Here is a 21,605-nt window from a genome sequence, read left to right as displayed (position 1 = left end):
TACACCCCTGCTTGTTGAAGATCAGTGTGCACTCCTGCTACGATGATGAATGTAATTTTAAATCCGCAGCAGGGAGACGCTGCTGCTAGAACCAGAGAAGATCGCTCCACGCATCGAGACTCTGGAGCCGGAGAAGGTGGACGAAGAGGAGGAGTGTAAGAAGGACGAGTCCAGCTGCTCCAGTGAGGAAGAGGAGGAGGAAGACTCTGAATCAGAGACTGAGACAGGTCTGCTCGATTGTGTTTAATAACGTGATTTTTCACTCATTTTCTCTACCAACGTATGGAAAATACGTCACATTCTACACACCATTTTGAAGTCACCAAATGCTCGTCTTTCCTGTTCTTCCGCAGATAAGAGCAAATCTTCAGCTTCAGTGAGCAACAGCACAACACCTGCTGCTACCACGGTGACGGTGTCGTCGCCGTCCAGCCCGACAAACCAGATAACGACTCCCCCTTCGCCATCAAAGAAGGTGAAACTCTAACCAGCTTTAAAGAGTCTTTGAACAAATATAAATCTGCAAGATTCTCATATGGAAAAATGGCTTCATTATAAGCGATTTAATATTTCACCTGTTCACTTTATTCCTTATATAGATAATAATGGTCTAAATACATTTTATTTTAGAGGCTGCTGCCCCCTGCTGGCTTACTGAAGCCAAGCAGCTTCTAAGGAATCTTAATTAAATGTTTGAGTCTGGTTAAAGCTTAGGGTTGACAACGTGTCGACATGAAAAACTCAATCCAAAGCAATCTAACTGAAAGGACAAGTCCATTAGTTCATATTAACCTCTCCAAAATTACCCGTTTATCCACAAATGTATACATTTGCCATTGATTTTAGTCTTTTCCTGCAATGATCTCGCAGCTTCGAAGCCTACAGCGCACACATCACAATGTCTTCTGTCTAACATCCAAACATTAACAATGTCCGGTTGTTAAACTACCAAACTTTTAATGATCGCCGGAGCAATAATTTTACCCCCGCTCCCCCTGTTTGACAGCAAGCATTGTGTGGTGTGACGAGGCCGTTTTAAAATCTGTCCTTTTTTGCCTTAAAGTTTGTTTTCATTTGCTGCTGCTTTACTTCTCATTCCGGCTTCTTCTCAATCTATGTGGACCTTCTTCTCTCTCTTTTATCTCTTCCCCCCCTTTTCTCTGTCTGTGACTCTTTCATCCGGGCTCTCGGTTGGCTTTAGTTTGATTGTATTGCCTCCCCATTGCCCGTGGCGGAGCCGGGCTGTCCTGCATTGTGGCGTCAGGGCTTGCGCAAAACTGGCATTTCTCTTGCGCCCAAAAAACCTATGGTGAGGCATTGGTGTGCACCGGAGTCGTCCAATCCTCGTACATGCACTTGTGCACTCACAAAAGTAACGGTCCACCCTCACCGATCCAAGTGATATTCGTATTGCTGACACTCACTCACCGACCTTGACCCACTCGTGCTCTCACTTTGTGCTTCTGTGTTGCTAACTGCCTGTCGCCTTCACAACCGATCTCCCCTTTTTCTGGTTGAAAATGTATATATATCGTCCATATTTACCTGCAACTTTTTTTCACTTATGCATGTTTCACATTGTACAGTTGTGATGTGTCAATGAGGCTTCATGAAACAGCTGATGAGGTATCATGATACAGTGTCTTCATTTTGAAAGACCAGATGTCACTCTCTGCTTCATAATCTTTGAGTCTGATCTACTAATCTAATGAAACTTGGCATCATTTTTAAACTGAAAGTGACATCTAGTGGTCGATCAAAATGAAGACACTGTATCATGATAACTCATCAGCTGTTTCATGAAGCCTCATCAACACATCACAAATGTACAGCTATCATGATAATCGGAGCACTTCAGTATTTGCACTTCCTTGACCATCATCACAAATATGCTTGAAACAGACAAAGAGTTAATTAGATTTTGGGGAAAAAAGTCACTCACAATCACAAGAGGGAATGTAAGGTAAGGTAAGGTAAAACTTTATTATGATGTTGGATACAGTTTCAGGTTCAAATATGGACTACAACGGCACTTCCACGGCATTGTGCGACCAGAAAAAATAGACAATATTGCACAAGAAAGTGTACAAAAACTACAAACAAAGCTTGTTATGATAAGCTTATGATAATATTTAAATCATGAGGAGAACAGGTTGTAGTTATTGATTCATTTGTTACACTAAGCACTTCCTTCCTTCCTTTCTTCTTTCCTGACGTTTAGATGCGACTGCAGTGTCTTGTGAGTGTGTTTAAAAAAAAAAATGGTTACCAGGATGTTACTCCGTTTGAGGAGTACGCCTCCAACCGGTTTTACCGTTTCAGTCATGGACTGAGTTAAACCAATAGTAAATACCACTTGTTTATCTAAAGTAGACATTAAAGAATTAAAAAAATAGAAGATTAAGAAATAATAGGGAATGTCTGCGTAATTGATCGCTGTTGGAAATGACATTACAAATGACATACACTTCTATATACTGTGTCCTAATGAGTGTTCAAATACTAAAGTAGTTATCGGCTGCAGCACTAAACATTTAATTTTAGTGAGGTAGAATCCACTGAAGGTCAGTATTTCGGTCTTTAAAGTCAGAGGTGTAGGTTGTATCTTTGTGGAACAGGAATAGTGTCATGTTCTTCTATTAGAAAAATAAACATGGGTGCCAACATATTGTCACTTATGAGCTTGTTCAAAACTAAATCTTGATGTGATCCGTTTTCCTCCTAACTGGCATGTTGTAACATGAAATGTGTATTCCTGGTATCGTTTGTCAACAGGTCCAATGTTGTCCTCATGAATGAAGTCCGTTCCTGATGATTAACTTTTGATATGTAGGTGGTTGTGAAAGCTAAAATCTCTACACAATTCCACCTCAGACCGTCCAGCCCACGGCTAAAGTCTCTGCTAAAGTGGAGGAGGAGAGGAAGGACGAGTCGCCCTCATCCTGGCGGCTGGGCTTGAGGAAGACGGGAAGCTACGGCGCTCTGGCCGAGATCACGGCTACCAAGGAAGCTCAGCGCGAGAAGGACACGGCGGGCGTGATGCGCTCGGCGTCGAGCCCTCGACTGTCGTCCTCGCTGGACAACAAAGACAAAGACAAGGTTTGTTTTCTATCAATTTCTGGTCCTGAACCATCAGTAGATTCTGATCCACAGACCTCAGAGCCCGAGCTGGGGTGTAAGTCTGGATCAGATCACTGATGTAAGGAGGAGTCTGACCATGAATAGTTCTGAAAGTAAGAACCAGAATTTTAAAGTTGATCCTGAAAGAAACTGGCAGCCAGTGAAGAGTTTTAAGGATCGCAGAAATGTGAGTTCTTCTACTAGAGCGGGTCAGAATTCTTGCTGCAGAGTTTTGTGTAAACTGCAGGCGAGACAGATCCTTTTTGTTTAGACACCAAAATAAACTGTCTTCTCGTTTGGACTATTTTAACAAACACATGGATTATAAGCTCAAGCTTATGTTGTGACATCAGTTTCCTAAGTTTAGAGATTTTCCTCAATTGAAGGAAACGGTTTCTGGTCAGTTTTCTGCACTGTTGTACTTTAATTGAACAACGTTTTTGTACTTGCAGGAAAAGGACAAAGGAACACGGCTGGCTTACGTGGCTCCCACCATCCCCAGGAGACTTGCCAGTACATCAGACATCGATGAGAAGGAAAACAGGTGACGGTTTAAACATTAAGCTAAAATGTGCCGTTTAAATACTACTTGATGGTATAAATATATTTCCACCCTGTCACCAAATGATCCTGTGACTTGTGAGGAACTATTACGAGCTTGCGTTTCCTCAGGGACTCTTCTTCGGCTTTGACCAGAAGTGGCTCCTACACCCGGCGGCGCTGGGACGATGACCTGAAGAACAGTGAAGGAAGCACCTCGACCAATAGAACCTCTAGCTACCAGCGAAGGTTGGCATCAGCGGTTGATCGAGGGGCTCCTTCGATAAAACTTATCCTTAGAGATCAGTGTTGCTGCCGTTTCCCACTGCCACAGTGTGTTGCTGCATGTCTGTTCCATATGGAAGTGGGTCAGTGCCGTCAGAATATTAATCCCAATCCATATGTTTTAAGTGAATAATTGAAATAATTTCTATATTAATAGCATGAACTTGTTTGTCAAATTCACTAAATTAAACATTAAAATATTTTTTATTTATTTAATTTAAAAAAAAAAAAAATTTTTTTACTTTTATTAGTTTGATATTCTAATTCCAATAATTTTAGAAACAAATAATATAAATGTAATATTTGTCATTTGTACCCTTTTATATTAAATATAAAATGTAGGTTTAAATGTATTTATTTAGGTATAATGATAGATAAGTTGATGAAGCTTCATCAAGAGTTGCTTGATTTTACTTTCATTATATAAAATATAAAATGGAGGAAACGATGCAATTCTTAAAAAACTTTTAAATAAAAAATGAAAGTTTCAACATTTAAAATGTTAACTTATTCAATATTCTGTTGGCACTGATCTACTTACTTCCAGTCAAGCTCTGATGCAGATGTTGTCACAGACTGTTCAACGAGTGATCTGTAGTTCTGTCATCTGGGAAAACTACATTTAAAAAAAAGTTCAAATTCATCTTTAAATTTCCAAAATGTTATTTTCCCAGATGACTTGCAACCATCCAATGTGTGTGTCAAAAGCGTAATATTTGTGTACAATATCTGTGTTTTGTTTGTCTGTGTGTGTGTGTGTTTTGTGTGCGCCTCCACCGCTAACATGCCTCTCTCACCCACCCACCCACCCACCTGCCGAACACGCCAGCACGTCCCACACGCTAGCGCTAGGACGGAGTGGCAGCACGCGGGACGTGCCAGCCAAGTCTTCGTCCACCTCCAGCTTGGACCCTAACACCTGTAATACTAAACCCTGGCAGCCACCCTCCTCCCACTACCAGTCTTACAGCATTTACCGCAGGTACTCCCAGCCTCACCCGGGGCGACAAGGTCCACACTCACCCAACCTGTCCTCTTCTGTCTGATTGACGTTTAAGATCAGGGTTCTTGAAAGTCGACTGGCCCAGAGGCCACCAAAGGTCAATTCTTGTTGACAGTTAGCAGCAGACTGGCGAGTCTTTCTCTCTGCACGCATTTCATACTTTAATGTTTTGTTGACAATGATTTTTACTGTGATTTAAGGCTTATTTTATGACCTTTTAAAACAAACCGTTCCATCTTGACTGTAAAATTTGATTTGATAATCCTTAACTCACACTCATTAAAAAGGGTGTCGGATTGTTATCTCACTTGTCGCAAATGGACGGCCAAAAGTTCAGCAGATTACCAAAAATTAATCTAATCTTCACTGAGGATGGCTGCAGATTTCTTAACAAGTCTGACATTTTGTTGATTGTTGAGTTTTGCTTGATAATATGGCTTTAAAAAAGTAAAGTGTAAGGTAACATGGCTACAAGCAAAACAAACATTACTTTAGGAACCCGTCGTTCATGTAGTCACAGTTATGTGTCTTATTAGAAAGTGAAATAAAAATAAGGGTCGATTGATAAATTAGAGGAACGTTCGAATGCCATTCTGATAGAGGTTGTTGAATAGTCCAAGTTAAAAATCAACTCACTTTTGTCATTTCTGTCAAGACAACATCATTTAATGCGTATTAAACGTTTATTAATTCATTCATTTAAAAATACAAAAAAACACAACAAATACAATCTTGTTAAAAAAAACCGCTAGCACTTGTATTTACTGATGAGTAGAACACAAATCATTCATATATAATCCATAAGTAAACAAGTGTGAGTCGTACTAATGCGCAGAACGTGACTCTCTCTCTAAATCGACTCTACAACTGTGATGCCACGTTTGACAAAACCTTTCTCTCCTGTTGTTGATTATTTTTTATTTATTTTTCTTCTTCAGCGGCTCCTTTGGAAGACGATATGAAGACTCGAGCTCCTCGACCACCTCCCCCTCGACAACAACCACTACCACCTCCTCATCGGTTACCTCGCCCACAGGCCACCGTAGCCTGGGCTCCTCCTCCACCCGCACTGGCTCCACCAGTCTCACCAGCAGGTTTGTCCATAGAGTCACTCTTTTTTTAAAATAAGTGAACACATTATTTTATGATGATTGGTTTTGTTTAAATAAAGTTTACATTTGCCATTATAAATTATTGAATTCAAAATAAATTTTAATATCTTGGAAACTAAAACCAGGGTTCCTGCGCATCCTTAAATATTCTTAAAAAAGGTATTCTTTGATCTATGTTCTTTATCTTTATCTTTAGACTTAGATTGTATCATCTTGTTCTTTCTCTTTATTTCTCTTTGTTCTTGTTCCTATTTTATTTTGATTTATTTTTGTGAAAATTTGCTGTATTTGCTGTATTTGCTGTGGCTATTGGAAAAAAACAATCAATAAAGTTCTACCTTACCTTACCTTAAATCTAAAAATAAGGCCTTAAAGGTCTTTATTCAAGGTGAACACATGATAAGTAAGATTTTATATTTGTTCCCAAAAAATATAGGCCCCATGTACAGGATAGAAATATAACTAAATCATTACGATGGGAGAAATTTTCCCGGTAATGTTCCTTTTTATTTTAATATTAACATATGGATAAATCATCTCTAAAATATGTTTATTTTTATTTTATTGTTCCATTTTGATCGATTCAACAATCAGAACAATCTTCTAACAGTTGGTCTTAAATAATGTTTTACATGCTATAAATTTAACTTTTTATAAACTGTATGAAATCTTCTTATTTATGTATTAAAAATAAGAAGTTTGTTTTCGACTCATTCCCATTTAAAGTTTGTCTATATTCTTTCCTCAGTTTATAGTAACGACCATAAAAAGTAGCTGCCAACATCCGAGTTAACCTGTCTGTGCGTCCTCAGGTACTGGTCAGAAGAGAGTGCAGAGAGGGAAAAGGAAAAGGAGAGGGAGTCTGCTGCAGTTATTCCCACAATTAACACTGGCTCCACGACAACGTCAACCACCACGACTTCCACCGGCTTATCCGCCCTCACCGGCACCGGACCTGAGAGACGCAGGTTTGATATTTGCTCATTAAACCGATGCGATCGCACTCGACATCCTTCCGTGTTTGTGATCCTCTGTACAAGTTTGTGTCGGAGCGAGTGTTTGCTGTCGTGTTTGAGGGGGTTCGAGTGCTCGTCTTCCTGTTCCAGTGCAGAAACAAGCCACCTGTCAGGGTGGGAGGGGGGTCGAGGGCCCGACTGCTCCCTGGTCTTCCCCTTATATGGAATAAAGACAGAAGCTGCATGTTTTCCCTCAAGGCCAAGACACTTTACTCTACTGAATGAGTTCATGCTTCTGTGTGGCCACGAGAAGCAGCTTTATTTTTACAAGTCTACTCCCTTAACTTGATACTTGAGAAATGAGTCGGTAACAACACGGACCACAGCAGAAATGGTAAACCTTGGCTTATTACTATGTTTCTTGGCCATTTAAAGCATGTATTTTAGCTGTGTATTGTTATTTATTGTTAAAGTGCTTTGTGAACCTGGTCTACAAAGACACTTTATAAATAACCTTTACTTCCTTCCTTCCTCACTAGTGGTTGTCAGTGTTATTAAAGAACACGCACATGTGCATCTCTTTAGTTGTTTAAATCTCAAAAAAGTGATCAAAGTGCATTTTAAGATGAACATTTATTGATCCTTAATTAATTAAAAATAATGCCGTGATTAGACTAATTCTTGCTCACTAGTTTATTTGTATCATAGTTCTTTAATGCTTATATATTTTTTTAAAAACAACATTTTTTTTAAATAAAATGATGAATTGATGATTTACATGCAAATATTTACAGTATTTCTTAATTTTTGTGTAGCAATTAAACTTCCGGCTAGCAGTCATTACGTCCTCCACTGCACAAGTAACAAAGAAATCCTGCAAAATTGAGGACGAGAGGATGCAGTCGATTCCAGCAAATTTTATTGCTGATGTTTGGACATATTTTGGAGTCTAAACGTTAATTAAAAATCCGATGTCATTCAGCAACAATCGTAACATTTCCCATATTTAATTGAGACATTTTTAATTTCTTCTTTTTTTGGGTGGGAGGTACACAGCAAACTCATTCGCATTTATGACTTTTACTTTCTAGAAAATAAACCCGTCAGTAGTAAAATATTATCACTATTTTTTGGGGGTAAATCTAGTTTTCAATGCTCTTGTTGGAAAGGAACACTCATTTTGCACCAGCTGTACTTGGTTAAAGCTCTTACGCCTACATAAAAATACTAGTCTGATTCAGAGTGATGCAATGAAAGAGAGAATAAAAGTAATGTCTTTGTATTAATGTTGACTGTGTCTCCGTGCGTGATTCAGGTCATACTTGACCCCAGTACGAGATGAAGAATCAGAGTCTCAAAGGAAAGCTCGATCCAGACAGGCCCGACAGTCCAGGAGGTCCACACAGGTGAGCAGATTTAAAAAGATCATGAAACAGACCCGACATTTAAATATATCCATTTAATGTGAATGATTCTTTCTCTCAGATGTAGGTACCTGTTTTAAATACTGATGATGTATTTTTATGTTCGTTGAATATTCCGCCTCTGCAGGATTCAAGGAGTTCGATAACGGGATTTAGTTCTTTATTTTATTTGCCAAACTAGAATATTAACCATTTCTCAACACAATTACCTCATTAGATGCCTGTGATTTTTGGTGTCAAACTTCTACTTTAGCTTTTACCAAAACTGTTCTTGCTACTCCACGTGAACATGAATCTTTCCCATTTGTGAGATTTGACAAAAGTATTGTTTTTATTGTTATTATATAGTTAATTTAGCCACTGTTATAACTGCAGACAAGTGTTTGTTGACCACAAAGGTTAACTGTAGTATTTTATTGTTCATCTAGGGCGTCACTCTGACTGACCTACAAGAGGCTGAGAAGACCATTGGAAGGAGTCGCCCCACAAAGACCCGCGAGGAGGAGAAGGAAGAAAAGGAAAAGCAGGATAAGGAGAAGCAGGAGGAAAAGAAGGAGACGGAAACCAAGGAAGAAGACTACAGACCAAAGTACCGAAGCTTTGAAGAGGTGCGTCAAATCACCATGGTTGAGTTTTGTAAACGGGCTTTAAAAATGTATTTTTATAAATTCTGTGGCAGCGCTACCGGACGTCGTCTTCCACATCTGGCATCTCCTCGATCGGCACCACCACCCCATCCTACTCCAGCACCTCCCTGTCCTCCAGCTCCCTCAGCAGACCCAACAGTCTGACAGGGATCACCTCCTCCTACAGCCGCTCCTCCAGGGATACGGAAAAAGGTAAGTCACGTGGTTTTTCGCTCGTGTATCCGTACGCACATGTTCACATGGACTTCCTGCCGTTGGCTCGCTGGGAAAAGAATGGGATTTTTTTTTTTTTTAACTGAAGTGGCTCTAAAGTCGTGAGCATCCCTGTGCCGATCCACGCCAGCTGGAGTCTGTGAGAGAAGAAAGCTGTCAGTGTTTCAGCCACTGCCGCTTTCTCTCCCTCTCTCTCTGAACTCCCGCCAAGTCAAGTTATTGTCTCGATTGTACCGAGCTCGCTCAATTTTCTCTCCTGCCCAACCAGAACCCTTTCATTTTTTTTCTGGCACGCTCTTTTATCAGGGCCGCTTAATTACCGCTGCACACTGTGGACGTCAAAGCAGGATTTTCTTTTTCCGTTTCTCGGCTCCAAACGATGGCGCCCACTTCACCTCACGAGCTGTTTAAACATTTGCATTTTCAAGATTATTGTCGCGTCTAAACAGCACCACGCGGTGCGTCCAACAGAGAGGAACAATGTAAGAATTATGGTAGTTTGTCATTCATGTTGGAGATGTTGAGAGCAGGCTTTTGATTCAACATAAATGGACTAAAAACCACACATCAGTATGAGATATTAGATTCTCCTTGACCCGACTTTTGTTTCAGTGTCGCTTTGATATTTAAATTTGTATTCATCTTAAAGTAGTTTGATAATATAAGACTGGACTGTTTTCCTACCAAACTAAAGAGTCACTGAGACAGCGCATACCTCTGCCAAGGGGCTCATTTTCCCAAGACTTTATAAATTCAAAGACTTCAGTATTTGCTACTTCATAACAGAGATGAGCGAAAAAGCAGCAGCAATATGCTATAAAAGTAAATAAAAAAACCTTTTACAATATTAACCCATGTGTTAGCTCAGGGTCAAGGCGAATCCAAAGGCCCCTAAACAAATGTGTTTGAGGTATCCCTTGTATTGTCTCTGGGTCAATGCAGTGGTCGAGGTCGTTTATCTTGACTCGGAGACGACACAAGGTGCTTTTTTTATCCCGGACAAAGAAGCAAACATAACCCTCCTTGAGAGAGTTTTTGATGAAGTGATCCTTTGTCTGACCTTCAGAAACGGACAAGAAGGAGGAGGAGAAGGAAGGGGATGACAAGTCCCAGCCCCGCTCCATACGGGATCGCAGGCGGCCCCGCGAGAAGAGGCGCTCCACCGGAGTGTCTTTCTGGACCCAAGACGTACGCAGATCTTTTTTTTTAATTCGAAAGATCCGTCAACCTTTTTTTGATCCTTTTGATTTGGAACCGCAGGGTGACGAGAATGACGGGGATCAGCAGTCGGACTCGGAAGAGGGAAGCACCAAAGGAGAGCCACAGGTAACACTTGATCTTAAGGGACTGGATTACATAAAACTGACGGGTTAAGCAGCCTGACCGAATCCATCTCATCCTGCTCCACTCCCAGCCGACTCTCCCTTTGTGCATTTTTTTTCAAGAGGCTCTAATAGAAGAAGGTCAAGAGGCGAAACTTTCCTTTTGATAGTCCGTCGCTGTCCTCTCTGGTGTCGGTTCATCCAGGACATCGTCGGCAGCCTTTGAATTTCTCTGCACATCCGCCAATTGTCGGGTTGCTACAGTGATTATTGAAGCCAGAAGTCAGAGCGGGCGGCGTTTATTTATTTAGGAAAGGGAAGTCTGGTCCCTGAGGAGGTCAGGCACAAGCTATGATGATCTTTTGTGTCTTTGTGTATACTTCATCACATTTCAATAAATGTTGTTGGACAGGTTGGAGAGGATATTATGACAGGTCGTGTCCTTCTGTGAGTTTATTTGAAACTGATCTTTCAGCCTCACTTTACAAACTGAACTGCTGCACATGACTCCCCAGTTTAGTCGAGTCAACTTGGGATTTTGGGAGTTTCAACCAAATATTAACTAATACTTTAAGTTTCACTTTTCTAGGTCACGTTTGATGAATTTAATTTGATTTTGCAGACAAATTTCTCTTTTTATTTTGCATTTAAATCAAGGTTATTCAAGTTCATTCTTTACTCGTCTCACAAAGTCATGGTCGCCATCTTGTGTTTTTTTATCAGTTGTCAGTGTCTCAAGCCTGTCGGTGCAGAAGGGAAGAGTCTGGTGTATGTTTTATCCAGGAAGTAGATTATAGTTGCAGAGCTGATACTCTGACTGATGTGCTGCTACATTTTCACTTATGGGTTTTTATAATGTACTGATCCGTGTCCTCCTCTCTTTCAGAGCGACAGATTGTCGAGGTACGTTTCACCACTTTTTCTCTGTCTTTCTCCGCATGGATGCCTGACTAACATGTTTTTTTTTTAATATAAATATAGTTACAGAAACGAGAGCAGCTTGTCGTCCTTGGATCGCAACGACTCTCTTTACACCCGCAGTTACGGCGAGAGTCGGAGGCCTTACTCGAGCCGACTCGATCGAGACGACGCGACCGACTACAAGAAGGTCAGTCGATTTCAAAAGTGTTTTCCCCACAGAAAGATTTAGTTAATTTCAGTCTGACTAGATCATGAGTGGCATCCAAAATCCATTAAATCTCTATAGTAAGCAAGTAAGTAATTTATATTTATAGAGCGCTTTTTTCAGACCAGGGTCACAAAGTGCTTATACAATCAAAATAATACTCGATATAATATAGGTCATAATATCAACATGAACATTCATTTAATTGGACTACAAGATCATGAGAAATTATATGTTTTAACATAATGTTAAAAAAGGAACAACGTTTTATTCTACAGGGTTCCAACTAATAATTGCTTTTGAATATTGCTTTTCTTGCACATTTTTTTTCTTCTAGCAAATGTAAAAAAAAAAGAAAAAAAAAAGGCAGAATTCAACAAAATTACTCAAACAGATAAAGAAATTTCAGGATACATTGACAAAATATATATATTTTTTTTAATGCTTGCATTTACTGTGTGTGTTGTGCAAGTGGGTTCCAGAATGCTACTGCCACCTGGTGTCCCATTTAGCTCGTTGTGATTTGTTGGTAAAGGTTTAATTTATATTTAAATAGGGCATTAATAATGAGTAAATAATTCATAATATTGGTGGAAATGAGCTGCTTGGCAGTGGGCTGCACTCTCTGACTGTTAATGCTCTTTATTCTCATTTAAAAAAAAGTTTTGCTGCCGCTTCTATCGACACATTTTTTTAATCCCCGTCGACGTGTTTGTGTGTTCCGTCTGCAGCTCTACGAGCAGATCTTAGCTGAGAACGAGAAGTTGAAGGCTCAGTTACGTGACACGGACCTGGAACTGGCCGACTTGAAGATACAACTAGAAAAGGCAACACAGGTAAATCGGGTGAAACTACAGATCCGAGGAAAGGATGTCGCTCATGTTCTTCTTCTTCTTCTGTCTTTGCAGAGGCAGGAACGCTACGCGGACAGGTCACAGCTTGAGATCGAGAAAAGGGTAAAGACTGAACTGCCCTCCTATTAAAACACCCCCCCCACCCCTCTCCTCAATAACATACCTGTTCATCTTAGCTTAAGTGTAACATCGCCGGATTTATGTCTTAAGGTAACAAGCAGGCCCCAATATCAACTAGGTGGTGGTATGAACCTGCAGTTCTTACTCTTGTGTCTCTGCTGCTGGCTGCTGTTTCACACGTAGCTGCGGTTTCGACGAGAACTTCCCGAAAGCCACGCAGTCACCGCCCACTTTCACTTATGACTTCCGAGTGGTCACTGCTGTCCGTGTGTGAAGAGAAGCCTCGGATACGTCGTGCATGTTTGTGTGAAATCTCTTAATGTGTGTAACGTCGAGTGTTATCAGATCCTGTTCATCGTTTGTTTCTTGACGAGCACTTAAACGTAGGGTTTGAAACGTCACCGCGTATGTAGGCCAGAGCGCTTGCAGACACCTCACTTCAGGCGTGTGTGTGAGTGTGTGTGTGTGTGTGTGTCATCCTTACACCCTCACCATCCTCCACGACCTATTTTTAGGACAAATGTTTGTCTGAATTTATCATGACACTCAGAGTTTTTGACCCATTTTCCTGTTCTCTTTCTGACCCGCAGGAAAGAAGAGCTCTGGAAAGGAAGATTTCTGAGATGGAGGAGGAACTCAAGGTACGTGCAAATACATCTAAGTCTGGATTATTATTTTGACAAAGCTTTTAAATGGGAGTTAAAACTGTGAAATCGTTTCTCATATTTCATGAGGTTTTGAGTCGCATAATGATAATCATTGTTAGTAGGGCTGAAAAAAATTTAGATGACACGATAATGTTCAACATCTCTTTATCGATTTATTTTATTAACAATTAACATTCAAATATTTCGCTCTTATTTCTCCTTTTGTAGAATACAAATATACTGTATCTGTAACAATTAATTAAGCTTATTTTATTGAGTGACGACATTGCGTTTTCAGTATCATCGAATAATCAGATTAATTTTGTTCTACTGCATGACTGATATCCTTGGCTTACAGCCACGGTGCAGCTTGGTAGTATTACTCAGCTAAGTTTCGTAGTATCAATATCAGTAATAGTACTGAGCATCCTGCAAAAATAATACGGAGCATCATGGAGAAATGGTTATGGTAGTAGTACAATTAGTCATAATATTGCGTACGGCCGTGCAGAAGTATTACGCAATCTCGTGCAGAAGTATTACGCAGCCTCGCAGAGAAGTACTACCTAGCCTCGCCGAGAAGTAATACCTAGCCTCGCGGAGAAGTACTACCTAGCCTCGCGGAGAAGTACTACGCAAGCTCGCTGATCTAATCGCATCGCCACATTCTTGCCTATACCCTGGTCTAGAAAGGCGCTATATAAATAGAGATTATTATTATTATTATTATACACAATACTATTTGTGTGTCTTTATTGTGTCAGAAGTTTCACGAAACACAACATCCAGCCTCGCACTAACACAAGATCATTATAAGTGATTTTTATTCTTGCTTTTTCTGGAGAAGTACTACGCAGCCTCTCGCAGAAGTACTATGCAGCGTTGCGTAAAAGTATCACGCAGCCTTACGTAGAAGTATTATGCAGTCTCCACAGAAGTACTACGCAGCCTCGCGGAGTAAATTGTATCGACACATTCTTGCCAATACACACTACTATTTGTGAGTCTGTATTGTGTCAGAAGTTTCACAAAACCCAACATCCAGCCTCATTTGCACAAGATAAATTTCAGTTTTTTTTTTTTTTTATTACGTTGTTTGTTGAACCTTCTATAGCTGCTTAAAAAAAATGTTTGCAGAGAAACTTCACTTGTGTAAATAAAAGCTGATGTTGCACTTCCTAGTTAATTCAACATCTCTTTAAACGGCTTTAATCACTCGGTTAATCCTTGTTACTGCAATACTCCAGATGTAGAGAAACGTCACTCAGTTATGATGATTCTATTCATTTTCAAGGCCACGGAGGTCGTTTTAATTGAATTTCCATCTGGATATTTATACACGCAACGAAGCCGCAAAGAAGGACGAAAGCTGCTGATCGAAAGAAGAAAATGTGTTCGTAATTAACCTTTACCTCCGAAGGTTTAGTCGTCATGACAACCGCTCGACTCGATCCGCAGCTAGTTGATCTAAAACCGAAGTAAATGGTTTCATTTATTCACACGACACGGCCTTGATGAAGCAGCGGTCGCTGTTAATTCCTACGCACTTTAGCTTCTGCGTCATGTTTCATGTTGATGTTGATGTTGATGTTGATATTGTGACCTTTAAAGATGTCAGAACAAACACGGAGATCATTCATATTAATTCAACCTTAAAAAATGAAAAGATTGTTTTTTCATTTGATTGTGTTTTGTAATATAGATCTTTTGCATCATGGAAAGTTTAAATATGGTGTTTATGGTAAAATACTGCCTATAAAGGTGCAAGAAAAGTGCTCGATGTCGCGAGAGAACGAGCGGTGCTCGCGTATGATCCGTGTCGTGATTCAATTTCCACCTACAAGTTGATCTAATCACTTCCAAATGAAATCTGTCTCCATTTTTTCTAACAGTCTTCTTCTTCTGTTTCTCCCCTGTCTCCTTCCTTCATCCGTGTCCATTAATCTCTCTTGTCTGTAACCTTTTTTTTTCTCTGTCTCTCCTTCCTTTATCTCTCTTGTCCTTTTTTTTTATGTCGTTGTTGTCGTTGTTCATCTCCCCCTCCTCCCTCCCTGCCTCCCCCCCTCTTGCAGAACCTCCCCCAGGTAAAGCAGGTTCAGGCCCTGCGGCAGGTGAAGGAGCGGCTGCAGGCTGAGAACCGGGCGCTGGCCCGAGTGGTGGCGAAGCTCTCGCAGTCCGCCTGCAGCCAGCTGCCCACCGTTGACCTCTGATCTCCACGTCCGTCTGTCCGCCACCTTCACCTCCTCCCACCCCTCAAACCCACCTCCCTTTTACCCCCTTGACTTCCATTCTTCTCATGCTCCATTCGTGCTCTGACCCGCTCACGTAGACAGGCAGGTGTCCAGCCCAAAACATCAGTCTTTTTCTAATCTCACACCGGACTCCCCCAAAACTCTCTTTTTTTTTGGCTTTCAGTTGGGGAGTGTGTCTTTTTTTTGTTGATAGGACACTTTCCTTTACCGGCCACTTCAAAGTGAACTAGAAACTGGTTGTTAATCTGCTCCTTTTAATGGTGGCTGGGAAAGAAAAGTGTCCCCTTATGTTGGTGATCTAGGATAGTTTGGCTTGTCTTGGCTTCTTCTGTGCATGAAGTGGTTTTTAAAAATGTATTGTTTTTACACCGCGCTGCCTTAGGTGCCCATAACTCGTCTTATTTTGCGCGACTTTCACGATACTACTACTGGGGCCGGAGTGGGCGGGGCTAACGTCGGCTGTGTCCAAATATTTTTTTGTTATTTATTTCATTCTATAAAAGTGAATCGGTTTGTTAAAGCTTATTTTATTTACCATTTGTCGTTATTATAATTCACGCTCTGATTCGTAATTCCGTTCAGACTCGAGGTCAAAGTTCAGATCTTTGTACTCGAGTGTCTGATGCTACTTGTGTCGTAATAAACCGATTTACTGATGAGATCAGGTCGTAAATATAAACCGCTCTTATACTGTCACGAAAACTGTTTGTGGCTCTAGTCTACGTTTAAACCTGTCGCTTGTCGTGGTTGTTGTAAAAAGTTATTTATTATTTAATTTACCTGTTGCAATGCATTATGGGGTTTGAGATGACGAGCCAGATATATATATGTATATATTTTTAATGACTAATTTAATCTTTTTTCCTCTTCTTGTTCGTTTTATCACTAAAATCTGTTTTGATTAAATCAATAAAAATACAGATGTTTTTTTTCAAACATTTTGAAACATCAGCCTGAAGGAGTGTCTTGCTGTCATTTGTGGAAAGTTTAAAAAAAAAAAGAAGCTCATTTTCTTTACTTACTTTTGGTCAATTAAACATTGTTTAACGGATCTGACGTTGACTTGGAGGTGGTGTGATTTTCTACCTGAAGGTAGTTTCCGATACTGATGGTCTGATGAAGCTTCATGAAGCAGTGTCATTATTTTCAGAGTCCACTAGATGGCGGTCTCTGCACTATATTTCTCTGTTTTAAACAACTGTTCTAATGAAAACATCATTTTTAAACTGATGGCGCCACCTACTGACCTCTAAACAACGTGACACTGTTTCATGAAGCTTCACCAGACCATCACTAGTTTCTGATGAACTGTAGCTCAAGTTACACAAACGATGGTCGTCCTTCTTGAACATTTCACCGTCAATCAATCAAATCTTGAATTCAGTGATCCAGTCCAGATAAACTTTCCCACAATAAAAAAGAAAAAGAAGGATCAAAAACAATGTCGGGTCAGCAGATGGTAGAACATAGACGGAGAGAAAAGCATGGAAGTGATAAAATAACAAGGTCCACCTGAGCCTGTGATGGATGAACATGTCCCTCACTCTGGTACCGGCTCCGCTCAGGCTCGCTTTTCAGCACTTTGTCCAAATGTAAAAACTAAAAGGACAAAAATAATAGAGAAAAGGTCTCGCTGTTGCTCGAGCTACTTTCTTATGTTTGTTTTTTTGGTCACGACAATAAATTAAACGAATAAAAACCTAAAAACTTCAGCTAAAAAAAAAAAGGTTGACGTTCAACTGTCGTTTTCTTTTTCCTAGTCTCTGCGTATTAAACAAAAGTTTTCTGATCATATTCTTGTGTTTCCTCTTGAGTTTGGATTTAAAGATTAATCTCTGCATCGTCGCACATGATCGATAGTAAAATGCTAACATAAATGTGACGCAACAAGCTGACCTGACCTGGTAAAACCACAAAATAATTTCTCTTTGACATGTCTTTTTTTAAAATCTACCTTTAATTATATTTTTATATCGTTCCCCCAGCGAGACACTTGACCTCTGTGTGACCTCTAACAAATGTTCTTCACGTGAGGATTATTTAAGATTAGATTCATCATCATTAAGATAATTTAATGTTCTTTCTAAAGTCGTTTACACTCGTGAATCAATGGATCAAGATGAGCTCCGTCATCTTCTCGTGACTCGGAGCGGAACTGGTCGCAAATAAAACGTGTTTTTTATCTTTGTCCTTTTAAATAAATAAATAAACTAAATCATCGGATCATAAGAGACGATTAAACATTTTTATAAAAGTGAGGCCCGGGGGCCACATGCAGCCCGTTTAATTGCAAATAAATTGGCGTAAATAAATACTTCCTTTGATGAACATTTATTGATCGCTATAAGTCGGACCTCAACAAAGTGTGGCCCCTTTTACTGTGTTTTTGTGGCCCTCAAGAGGTCAAATATTCATGTTGAAACTAACAATTATGTTTTTTATTTGTTTATATTATTAATAACTTGTCTCTAAATATAACTTTAGGGTTTTTGTTTTCAGACTTTCCTCCTCAGTGTTGCGAGTATTCTTTACGCCTTAAAGATCGAAGTGAACATAAGTATTTTTAAAAAAGTTATTGTATTTCATATTGAAAAAATGGACATTAAATACATTTAAAACAACACAAGTTGAATTTTGCGGGTCAAGTCACTAAAGTTACTCGACGACGATGTGGATTTTGATGAAGGTCTTCGGTGTGAATCCTGCATGGCTTTGTGGCGACTGATCTGTGGTGCTTTAAAAAAAAAAAAAAAAAAAGTTTTCTCCTCCAATCTTAAAGTACATCTTAAGAAAACAAAGGAGAAACTCAGTGTGATTGGCTCTCTCTCTCTCTCTCTCTCTCTCTCTCTCTCTCATGTGTGACCCGGGACGCCCCGTCTAAGCCCCGCCTCTCCTCTGTCTCTTCCAGATGCTCCCGGACTTGAAAGCCGACAACCAGAGACTAAAGGACGAGAACGGAGCGCTCATCCGAGTCATTAGCAAGCTCTCCAAGTAGACCCCCCCCTCCTCCTCCAACCCCGACCACCACTCTTCCTCTTCTCACCCTCTCTCTCCTCCACCTCCGCACTCTAGCGCCCTCTGCCAGTGACTAATGGAATTGCACATTTAGACATTAATTGCAAGAGACATCAGAGAAGCGACAGCGCCCCCCCATCACTTGAGTTTACAAAAAAAAGAAAAAAAATGGGGGGTTGTGGGCGGGGAATCCTGAAAAACTATATAACCAATAAGCCTTAGATGTACATAAAGAAGAAAAAAAACACACACACTCGGCGCTCACCGAAGATTTATCACCTGATTTTTTTTTTTGTGCCACGAGTTTTCTTTTATTCGACCTCCTTATGTGTTGTGTGCTGTGAGCTTTTTCCTTCATCCCTCCTGGAAGAAAAAAAAACAAAAAAAAACCCTTAAGTGCCACTCATCAATCAGGCACCTTCCTCCTCCTCACACACACACCACCGTGCACACACACACACACACACACACACACACTCTCGCCCCCTTTTGTTCCTCCAAGAGGTAAATTCCCGAGACGGACCTGGTGGAGTTTAAGCTTTCACTGTATGTGCAATATATGCATTTTTTTAATGCTTTAACGATGAGTCCCATCACCAGTAGGATATTCTTTTTTTTTTTTTTTTCTCACCCTTCCTCCCTTCCTCTCCTCCTCCTCCTCCTCTTTTTTTTTTTTCTTCTGTTTGTAGTGTAGTCGGTTTATACTCTCACGTTGTTTTAGCAGGTACTGAGTGATGCTGTATATACCTGTATGTATTTGTTGAGACCAGCACATGCGCATGCGTTCATGGTTTCCCGTCTGTTACTATTAAAAAGTATACAAAAAAAAATTCCAGTTGACAAAAAAAGAGTTTTTAATCATTTTTTTTTTATATATATATATATATAGTCCCTTTAATCAGACCGGAGTGATCGCAACATTTCATCAGTTTTTCTTTTTTTTGTTTTTTTAACGCTCGAGTGCACAGCAGACGCCACGTGAGAAGAACGCCACCTGTTTAAATGCTCCATCCGAACCTTTTTAAAAAGCATTTCAGTGGCCTTTATAAAGGATATTTTAGTCAAAAGTCGAAAAAAAAAAGATCTACTCTTGTTTTTTTTTTTGTTTTATTCTCGGTTTCTTCTTTCACTTTCTTTCCCTTTCGTCTTCTTGTAAAATAGGTGTGTGTGGCTTCATGACATGCAAGCTGTGCTGTGACTACAACCACTGAAGAGTTCATTAAAAATAAACTTGTACATTGTAAAGTTGCAGCGTTTGATTCTTTTCACCGTCAAGATTTCGGGTGTGAACGTGACAGAATCTCAACTGTGGGGGTAAAAAGTGGGTCAGAGAACAATCTGCTTTTGAATAATGTTTTATTCATGAGTTTGGGGTGACGGTGTGTCCCCAAAATCAGACTCATTTTCCTCTGGAACTCCATAAACATCCAGTCTAGATCAGTGGTTCTCAAAACCAGAGTGCAGAATTGACACGAACCTACGACCTTCTTGGCGCAAGTGTGACCGAGATCTCTCTGCTGGAAGATTTTAATTCTCTTTGTGGGTGTCATATCATCAATGGCCACTAGATGGGGATGGCAAAACGGCACGATCCTCCTCGGGATTTTTTTTTAGTATTTTTCACTCTGTTTTTTTGAAGCGCCTGTATTGTATAATGGATCATCTGACATATCTATCACTGCTAAATCAACTTTTTTTTTTTAGTTATTGACTACAAACAAAACTTTAACTGAAAGATTTGTAGTCTCTAAAGTACGTATACAGTCATATTTATATTTCACATTTTAATCTTGTTTTTTACAGCTTCAGTGTTTGTTTGTTGTTCCCCCAGTTTTATTTGTTTTACAACCTTCACTTTTCTTAATCCGTTTTTTTATTCTAAAATAAGTTCAATCGAAACTATAACATTCACAGTGACTTGTGATTTTATTGTATTTATTTTATTTAGTACTAATATTTACTTCACATACCAATTATATTCATGGTGTTCATACTTTTTACTTTGAGTCGTGTGATAAAGGTGAAAAATAAAAGATTTATATAAAATGTTCTGATAATGTCTTCCATGTTCTTTTTAATAACACAAACTTATGTGTTTTTGTGTTGAAGTTGGTGATTTTGTAAGTAAGTAAGTCATTTTTTTTTGTATAGCGCTTTTCCAGACCAGGGTCACAAAGCGCATAAACAGTCAAAACAATATTCAATAAAGTATATACTTTAAAGATCAAGATAAAACTGATAACACAACAGGAGTTCCAGAAAATCAAGGAAAAGCCTGAACAAATAAAAATGACTTAAGATGTTTCTTGAAGGAGTCAGTAGATCATAAAACACAGAGAGAGAGGAAGATCGTTCCAAAGCTTAGGAGCAACAGTCTGAAAAGATTTCTCTCCTCTGGTCCTGAACCGTGTTCAGGAACCATCAGTAGATTCTGATCCACAGACCTCAGAGCCCGAGCTGGGGTGTGTTGTTAAAGAGACCAGAGGAAGGAATTGATAATGTTCTGAGGAGCAACACTTATTCCTGGGATTGTTGTGAGAAGCTACAAAAATATAGAAGGAATATGATGAATAATGATCATCAATCCTTCCATTCATTTTCTAGGCCTTAGCCAAGCTCAGGTCGTGGGGGCAGCGTCCACTACGAAGAGACCCAGACTTTCCTTATGGCTAGAAATTTCCTCGATGGTCTTTCTTGGATAACTCAGCCTCGTCTCTTCAGTCCAGAGACCTGCAGAGATACATGGATCAAAACCTCAATCAAAATCTTTGCCTTTTGGCTCAGCTCTTTCTTCATCATGACCCGCTCATACCGAGACCTTATGACCGTAAATCTCACGATCCATCCTTCCCTTTAGATAGTTACGTTTATCAGAATATTGAATTGTTTTTATAATAATTTAATTAATCATTTCTATCTTTAAACATTGAATTTGTTTTATTAAATAATTACATTCAATAATTAGTATA

At 39.7% G+C, this 21,605-nt stretch overlaps 1 protein-coding gene across 7 annotated transcripts in view; it reads left to right on the top strand.

Moving 5' to 3' along the window:
* ppp1r12a (protein phosphatase 1, regulatory subunit 12A) overlaps positions 1–19,881 on the top strand; it is a 43,491-nt gene extending 23,610 nt beyond the window's left edge. The window contains exons 8-28 of one of the 7 annotated variants that reach the window (XM_087786574.1): positions 70–227; positions 354–475; positions 1,202–1,309; positions 2,875–3,099; positions 3,573–3,664; positions 3,793–3,909; positions 4,775–4,927; positions 5,887–6,042; positions 6,873–7,028; positions 8,332–8,422; positions 8,869–9,048; positions 9,120–9,279; positions 10,367–10,488; positions 10,561–10,626; positions 11,509–11,525; positions 11,610–11,730; positions 12,480–12,584; positions 12,657–12,704; positions 13,313–13,363; positions 15,442–15,702; positions 18,530–19,881. In XM_087786574.1, coding sequence (XP_087642700.1) covers positions 70–227; positions 354–475; positions 1,202–1,309; positions 2,875–3,099; positions 3,573–3,664; positions 3,793–3,909; positions 4,775–4,927; positions 5,887–6,042; positions 6,873–7,028; positions 8,332–8,422; positions 8,869–9,048; positions 9,120–9,279; positions 10,367–10,488; positions 10,561–10,626; positions 11,509–11,525; positions 11,610–11,730; positions 12,480–12,584; positions 12,657–12,704; positions 13,313–13,363; positions 15,442–15,579 — 2,386 coding nt within the window. In that variant the 3' untranslated portion in view covers positions 15,580–15,702; positions 18,530–19,881. Of the gene's footprint in view, positions 1–69; positions 228–353; positions 476–1,201; positions 1,310–2,874; positions 3,100–3,572; positions 3,665–3,792; positions 3,910–4,774; positions 4,928–5,886; positions 6,043–6,872; positions 7,029–8,331; positions 8,423–8,868; positions 9,049–9,119; positions 9,280–10,366; positions 10,489–10,560; positions 10,627–11,508; positions 11,526–11,603; positions 11,731–12,479; positions 12,585–12,656; positions 12,705–12,812; positions 12,847–13,312; positions 13,364–15,441; positions 15,703–18,529 lie in introns of those variants that run through there. The other 6 variants (XM_087786567.1, XM_087786571.1, XM_087786572.1 and 3 more) reach the window with 6 other exon arrangements.
* Positions 19,882–21,605: the final 1,724 nt, after the last annotated feature.

This window comes from Callionymus lyra, chromosome 3 (assembly GCF_982586985.1).
Source record: "Callionymus lyra chromosome 3, fCalLyr1.hap1.1, whole genome shotgun sequence".
In the NCBI taxonomy this organism is placed as follows: domain Eukaryota; kingdom Metazoa; phylum Chordata; class Actinopteri; order Syngnathiformes; family Callionymidae; genus Callionymus; species Callionymus lyra.
Note: the sequence above shows the minus strand (reverse complement) of the source record. Positions and strands in the feature narration are given on the sequence as shown.